This window comes from Cucurbita moschata, unplaced genomic scaffold, assembly GCF_002738365.1.
Source record: "Cucurbita moschata cultivar Rifu unplaced genomic scaffold, Cmos_1.0 Cmo_Scf00041, whole genome shotgun sequence".
Classification (NCBI taxonomy): domain Eukaryota; kingdom Viridiplantae; phylum Streptophyta; class Magnoliopsida; order Cucurbitales; family Cucurbitaceae; genus Cucurbita; species Cucurbita moschata.
In genome coordinates this window covers 1,544,608-1,552,496 of record NW_019268557.1, presented here as the reverse complement: position 1 = coordinate 1,552,496, position 7,889 = coordinate 1,544,608, and the positions used below count along the sequence as shown (strand labels likewise).

The 7,889-nt window shown below is 34.2% G+C and overlaps 1 protein-coding gene across 1 annotated transcript in view; it reads left to right on the top strand.

Annotated features, from left to right (window-relative positions):
• The first annotated feature begins 2,788 nt into the window (after positions 1–2,788).
• Positions 2,789–7,889, top strand: part of LOC111433024 (UDP-glycosyltransferase 73C1-like) — a 6,463-nt gene continuing 1,362 nt past the window's right edge. Inside the window, exons 1-4 of the mRNA XM_023069907.1 lie at positions 2,789–3,371; positions 3,477–3,591; positions 3,826–3,908; positions 6,558–7,888. Coding sequence (XP_022925675.1) covers positions 3,536–3,591; positions 3,826–3,908; positions 6,558–7,888 — 1,470 coding nt within the window. The 5' untranslated portion in view covers positions 2,789–3,371; positions 3,477–3,535. The remainder of the gene's footprint in view (positions 3,372–3,476; positions 3,592–3,825; positions 3,909–6,557; position 7,889) is intronic.

Here is a 7,889-nt window from a genome sequence, read left to right as displayed (position 1 = left end):
AAAAAAAAAAAAAAAAAAAAAATATATATATATATATATATTTAATCGGATTATTACTAAATTTATTAAAAATATTAATTTTTTTTTTTTTTTTTGCATGTCATGCCATCTATCAATTATCTCGATGAAACAAAAATATTATATGAGGATTATCTATCTTAAATCTTATTTTAATACTCGTAACATGCTTCAACAAAAAAAGATAATATAAATATATATTTTTAAATTATTATGGTTCGATTGAGATAAGGATGATAACAAAAATATAGAGCATGTGATAGCTGTGCAAGTTTTTATATTAAGTAAGAGGCTAAGTCTTCTTCGATAAAAGAATTTTTCAAAATATTTTATTCTGTTACTTTTTTTTTTAGTTTAAATAATTTTCGCACAACCTTCAAGGAAGGTTACAAAATATACATGTATCACCTCAAAAACTATAATAATTTAACTTTAAATTATTATTATTATTATTATTACATTAAAAAATGGTTATGAAATAATTAAATTTGTTTAAAGAATGTACAAATATTTTAAAAGTTATATGAATTTGGATCTCTAGAATTGATCCCAAATAAAACGTCGTCGTTATCAACAAGTTGGTAATTATTGACACGTGGAGAGAGTGATAATTTACCATAGATATTTTGGAAGCTTGTGTTTATATGAAAAGCACTATTCTATCTCGTGATTTCACATTCAAAATTATTTTTTTGTTTATCAACTCAATTTCTCTTTAATTATTTATGTTCATTATTGGTGATCGGTTCTTAGGAATTTTTTTTTATATTATATCCTATCTCGAGAAAAAAAAAATTAAAAATTTATTCAAATGAGCTTTTTTTTAATAGACAATTTTTATTTTTAAATAAAAATTTATTAAAATAATATAAAATATCACAATAAATTCGGTAATACTAAAAGAAATTATAATGGAGAGAAAAAAAAATAATAAGAAGACAAATTTGAAATGATGAAGGTAAATGATTTTAGACTATTTAAAAGTTTCAATTCTCTCTCCACGTTTCTTGAACTATTTTGTTTTCACATCCACGAATAAAAAAAAAGATTATTGAAGTATAATTATTTTTTAAATTTTAATAAAGACAAAAAACAATTAAGAATAAAATAAGAGTCGGTACAATAACGAGGTGGGCGCGGAAGCATGCAGCACTTCCCTCAATTATTCATACGATCCAAACACGTGTCACAAACACAGTGCGTTATTGTTTTTTTTTCTTTTGTCCTTTTTTGCATCCAGCATTTTCCATTTTTTTTTTATAAGAAATATATATTTCTATATTTTTCAAAAATCATTTGACAACGTGAGAAATTTCAATGTCTTTTATAATTTCAGTTAATAAATTAAAGTATTTACTAATGAAATTGTTGATTTTTTACTAATTACTGCTTATAAATAGTAGTCTGAATTTAGTTAGTTTTTAATATATTTTTTAATTATTTTAAAAAAAAATTAAAATTGGGGATGATTTTTTTTTTCATTAACTACAATGAAAAAGCTTGTCACGTCTATATCTCTACAAAAAATTATCAAGATATCGATAAAAGCGTCACAATTAATAATAATTGACTAAACAGTTAATCTAACATTATTGAATGGAACGGAGGAACTCTTCTCGAGTACCACAAGATTGATTGATGACTCATTCATCTTCAATCTAATCATTGATTCTGCAAAATTTTGAATCAATCTACACCATTGATTAGATTCTGCAAAATTTTGAAACAATCTACACCATTGATTCTACAATTCAAAAATTTAAGTTGATGAGTTGCAAAAGTGTTAGTACGTTGGGTTGGGTCGGGATTAAATATTTTTTTAGGTCTAACCTAATTGTTCTTGATGTCATTTTTTTTTAACTCAAACAATCTTTGTTACAAAATGAACCCACGGAATCCAACAATCAATCTTTAGGTTGGATTGGTTCGAATTGTCATTTTTTTTTCAAATTAAAGAACGGGTTCGATCGTACATTCTTAGGTGAAGTACTTTATTCAATTTTTTTTAATAAAACTAAAACTTTAACTTCTATTTATTATTTTCAAACCTTAATTAAGATTTATAATTCAATTTGAATATTATATATTTTTTCAAAATTACCTTAAAAATAATTTTTAGGGGTCAGAGAATAAATAACAAAAAAAAAAAATTATGAAATTAAATAAAATATATGGTTGTATCGTGAACAAACATGTATTTTTTTAGAATTTTTCAGTTCAACTCATTATTTCAATACAAACAATAAATTTTTAACGGAATAAGCCCACCGCTACTACCTGACAGTGTGCTCTAGCTCATTACCAATCAATCTCAAGATTTTAAAATAAATCTACTCGAGAGATTTTCACATTCTTACGTAGTTTACTTTTCAACTAATGTGACATCTCACAATCCACTCCATGAAGTTGTTCATTGGCACAGAAGCAGATGTCTGATATTATTTGTAACATCACAACTCCACAACGGAGTAGATAGTATATGTTTTATCCCGTTAGTTTATGGACCAAACAATACAACAAAATCAGCTAGAAACAAACTAAATAATACCTATTTTATTTAAAAAAAAAAAAAAAAAAAAAAAACTATGGCCACAAGAATTTAAGCGAAAAAATGGAAAAAAAAAGAAACAAAAATATGGTGAAACCCATTTGTATAGGAGCACAAGGCTTATGAAAGATCAGAATTAAATTTGTAAACGTACAGCTCTGACCTCATAGCAGACCCTTTAATGGGTGGCAGCTGAGCTGAAGAACGAGGTCGAAGAAAAGGATGCCTACATTAGAACAGATGGAATATACAGGCACAAGAACGATCTGCTCATTGAATTCCCTTTGAGGATTACCCAATTTCATTACAAATTTTGCAGTAAACCAATTCACTTCCATGTAACTTCAATCAAAAGAAGAAGGATCGAGATAGAAACAAATTGGGTTTTCTGTAGACACCGCCGATGCTAATTTTTAGGCCCAACATTCCCTAAACTAGAAGAATCCCATCTCCATATCCCTCCATTAAATCACCTTCCATTGCCGAAGGGGACCCCCCCACGCCCACGAACAGTGGTGCAAAATCCGGTTCTTGGGTCAGCCCTGATTGCCTCACCTCTCCGACTCGCTTCATTACTGATCTTCTCGGCGCTGCTCTTTTTCTTTCCCTCTTCAATTGGATGAATGACTATGGACCCATTTACAGGCTCGCCGCTGGCCCTAGAAATTTTGTCGTGGTTAGTGACCCCGCCATTGCTAACCACGTTCTCAGCAATTATGGGACTCACGCTAAAGGGCTTGTTTCTGATGTCTCCGAGTTCGTGTCTGGGTCGGGTTTCGCGATTGCAGAAGGCCCTCTTTGGACGGTAATCTTTTTTCTTTTGCTAACTGTTCTGTTGATGAGCAAAGACAAATTGAAAATTTATCATCGTGTATTGCATTCTTAGTAACTATTAATTTACGGTGATCAGGAGAAGTGTTGAAGAACTCATTGCAAATTGCAAAGAAATTGTGGAAACTGAGGAGGAACATGTGGATGACGCTGATCCAAGCTTCCTTTGATTTTTGCTGGCCAGTACACAAGAGGTGTGTTCTTGATAGCTTTAAAGTTTTCCATTCATTACCAACATTTTGCAAAATCAATCAAGAACTGAATACAGAAAGAATACTTACATCCTTACTAAAGTTGAAGTGAAAATCATTTATTTGTCTCAATCATTCTCAAGTATTCTTTTGTTGCCAGTTTGGAAATATATTCGAACATGTTCTTGCTTTGTGAAGTGTTTTGCACATTGTTGTAACTCCCACTTATGTTTCAAGGTTTGGGATGAAGCAGAGGAGTTTATTCCAGAATTATTTGACTTGGAAGGTCCTGTCCCTAATGAAAACGATACAGATTTCGGGTACATATTCTATTTGTGTGTGGAGACTACCCTGTTGGTTGTTTTAAATAGTACAGTAGACACTTACCAGGCGCTCATAGCCATGTTTGGTGCGAGAAACTTGACCATAGGTTAGTCATACTCTTTAAGGCAAGCGCCAATGCACATGCTAACATGCTCAAATGGTGGAACGAGCATTAGACACTCTCTTACTTAGGCTGACAGAAAATAAAAACCACCATTTTTTTTAGCTTTTACAGAAGTAATTTGTCTGATGTTCTCTCCCCACTCCTCTTCAGATGGTGCCCATCCATCCTTCCCTGGCTGTAAAGTAATCTGGGATCACCATTTCCTCTCCTTCCTGTATATTAGTTTCCTAGAAATTCTTTGCTCCAGTTTCTGAATTTGGCCATCCAATTACTAAGGTTGCTATATTGGATAAAGTATGCCAAATCTTAAACATTAAAGAGTCTATTTCACACGAACAAGATTGTGAGATCATCAATTGGGGAGGAGAACGAAACATTTTTTTATACGGGTGTGGAAACCTCTTCCTATTAGACGCACTCTGAGGGGAAGCCCAAAAGTGGAAACCCAAAGAGGACAATATCTGTTAGCGGTGGGCTTGGACCATTACAAAGATTGCTATATTGGATAAAGTATGCCAAATCTTAAACATTTCCAAAATATTAGCAAACAGAAAAAAGTATAAGTGGCCTGAATTTTTGTTGGGTACATGTGAACATGAGAGTAAAGGATGGGTAGGGATGAATACAGGCACGTGTTTAAAGGACAAATAGGAAAAGAAAGGTAAAACAAAAGGGAAAGTAAGGCCACCCATTTTTAAAAATCAACTTTTGAAATGGGCTCTCCTGTTAGATGATCAAGATTGTTTGTTTGTTTGGCCCCAAATTAAGCAAATTTAGAAGGCTCAGGCCACATAAAGTTTGATCTAAGATTTAAAAATGAAAAGGAATGAAGATCTAGTACAGTGAGATGCAACTTAGGTTGAATGGAGATGAGTTGGTATGGCATCTGCGATGTTGCGGGGAAGAGGAGATGCCAATGCCAAAGGCATATCCCATGGAAGATGCTGAAAATTGCTTCCTTTTCAGTCGCTTTCTGCTTTTTCTATTCATGTTGTCTTTAACAAAAAGCCACCACAAACTCCCTTCTTAGGTCATTTCAACCTTTTTATTGCATTAATAAACAAACCACATCCTATATAAAACCCAACCCAACCCAACTTTGATGATCAGTCCCTCTCAAAGTTGCACCAACCCCACCGCCCCGGATGGCGGTGGCGGTGGTGGGTGGAGAAGGAAGCCGGTGTGGTTGGGTTGCTGATGGGTTTCCTTGGTGGAGCCTCTGCTGCTGCATATTTGGTTGCCTCCGCTGGTCAGGAGGTGAGAGGTGGGAAATTGAAAGGGCAACTAACATCCTTTGGCATGTTTTTTCCAAAACTTTCCTCTGAATCTATGGATGCGCTTTTGTGGTGTGATGTTGGGATTCTGGAAGCTATGAACAGGGCAACACCACCCTCTTTTTCATTTACAATTTAGAATTTTACAATTTTTGGATTGGGATTCAATGTGTATGGGAGTCTACATGTTTGTTTCTCAACATCATTAAACATCATTGTATGTCCATGAAATTTATGCATATTCATAACTCAGTTCTTTACTTTCAATGCTTCAATGTTTTATAGTCAGAATTAGAACAACTTTAGCTACTGCTTTTATGTTCGGATCTTTCCTCTTCTAACTTGTAAACTTTTAATTTTGTGTCTAATAAAAGATTGGGAAGGGAATCTAACTTAGTGCTCGAAATATTCTTTTCCAGGCATTAAAAAAAATAAAAAAATATTGATGGGTTTTTAAAACCCATCTTTTCTCTTCTTTTACTTTTTTATTATTTTTTATTTTTTATTTTTGTTCCTTTTGTTTTGTTTTTTTTTTTTTGCTTCCACTTATTTATTTTTCTCGATTATTTTTATGATTTTTTATTATTTATTATTTTTAACTCTATTTTCTTTTTTCTATTAGATGTATCTTTAAACATAAATTATAATAATAATTATTAATAAATAAACTATAATTAATAACAATTTAGTAAGTATTCTATTGTAATACATTTTTTAATTGTTTTTATTATTTTATTAATAAATTATTACAAAGGTATAAGATTTATAAATGTATCTAAACCATATACAACATTTGATTTTTGAAATATAAGTTAGGCTAAATGTTTATAATTAAAAGTTTATATAATTTTATTAAAAACATGGGATAATTATTAAGATTTATTCTAAAATAAACTCAAAAGCCCATAAATGAAAATTTAATTAAAAAAATTGAAGCTCAAAATCTATTTTAACACACCTTGGGTTAAATTTGTTATTTAACCTAGCTGGTTTATTAAAAAAAAAAAAAAAGTAAAAATAGCAAAAATTTCAAGGAATATGAAGAAGGAGATTATATTCGTTCTAGATTTTACACATAGATATAAATAAATATCTAGTTAATGAATATATATATAGAAGGAAATTATAAATGTAAATTAAAAAACGCTACATATCATATCATATCCTATCTCCATGCAACAAATCTCCAAACACAAACACAAAGATCAAAACAATCTTGAAGCCACCAAATCCTTTCTTTATCTCAGCCGCTACGGCCGCCGCCGCCAAACACCTCTTCTCCAACACACCCCATCCGATGGCTTCCTCAAACTCCTCGAACAATAGCGAGGTTGTTCACTTCGTGTTGTTCCCTTTAATGGCAAGAGGCCACACCATTCCCATGGTAGACATCGCCAAGCTCTTATCCCAAGCCTCTCCCTTTGTTCATGTCACCATTTTGACCACTCCCCACAACGCCACTCGCCTCAAGAATTCCCTACTATCTCATCCCCGAATCCGTCTCACCCTCCTCCAACTATGTAACGCCTACCAGCACATGGACCACCTTCCCTCCTTCAACCACTCCCTCTCTTTCTTGTCCTCTCTGGCTCACGACCTCCAACCCCAAGCCCTCGCCCTCTGCAAAGCCCTCTCCCCAAAACCCACCTGCATTATCTCAGACATCTGCCTCCCATGGACCCTCCACATAGCTTCCCATATTGGGGTCCCTTGGCTGTCCTTCAACGGAGGCTCCTGTTTTGGCAATGTCGCCATGTCCAAGATTCTGGGGTCGGGGATTTGCGAGACGGTTGCGTCCGATGGGGAGTATTTTGAAGTCCCCGGGTTGGAGCATAGAATAGAGGTCAGCAAGGCTCAGTTGCCCATTGGATTTATGAGTGATGGGATGATGAAATTCATTCAGCTTATTGGAGAGGCTGAGAGGAAGGCTTATGGGATGGTTGTGAATAGCTTTGAGGAACTTGAGGGTTGTTATGTACGTGAGTTGAAGAAAATGAGAGGGGATAGAGTTTGGTGTATTGGGCCTGTTTCTTTGTGCAATAGACGCTATGAGGACAAAGCTGAAAGGGGTAGCGTTACTTCAAAGGACAGCAGAAATGATGAAGTCATGATATGGCTGGACTCGCAACATCCAAACTCAGTGCTGTATGTTTGTCTTGGGAGCCTGCACAACTTAAAAACCCCACAACTAATAGAGCTAGGGTTGGGGTTAGAAGCATCAAAGAAGGCATTCATATGGGTGGTGAGGGCCTCAAACAAACTGGAAAAATGGATTGAAGAAGAGGGTTTTGAAGAGAGAATGAAAGGAAGAGGGGTCATCATAACAGATTGGGCTCCACAGCTATTGATATTATCACACCCTGCCATTGGGGGATTCCTTACTCATTGTGGTTGGAACTCAGTCCTTGAGGGCGTAGCTGCTGGCTTGCCAATGCTCACTTGGCCTCTATTCTCAGACCAATTTCTGAATGAGAAATTTGTGGCTGATGTTTTGAATATAGGTGTGAAAGTTGGCGCCCAATATCCAGTGATGAAAATGAAAGAGGAAGAGGAGGAGGAGGAGGAGGAGGAGGAGGAAG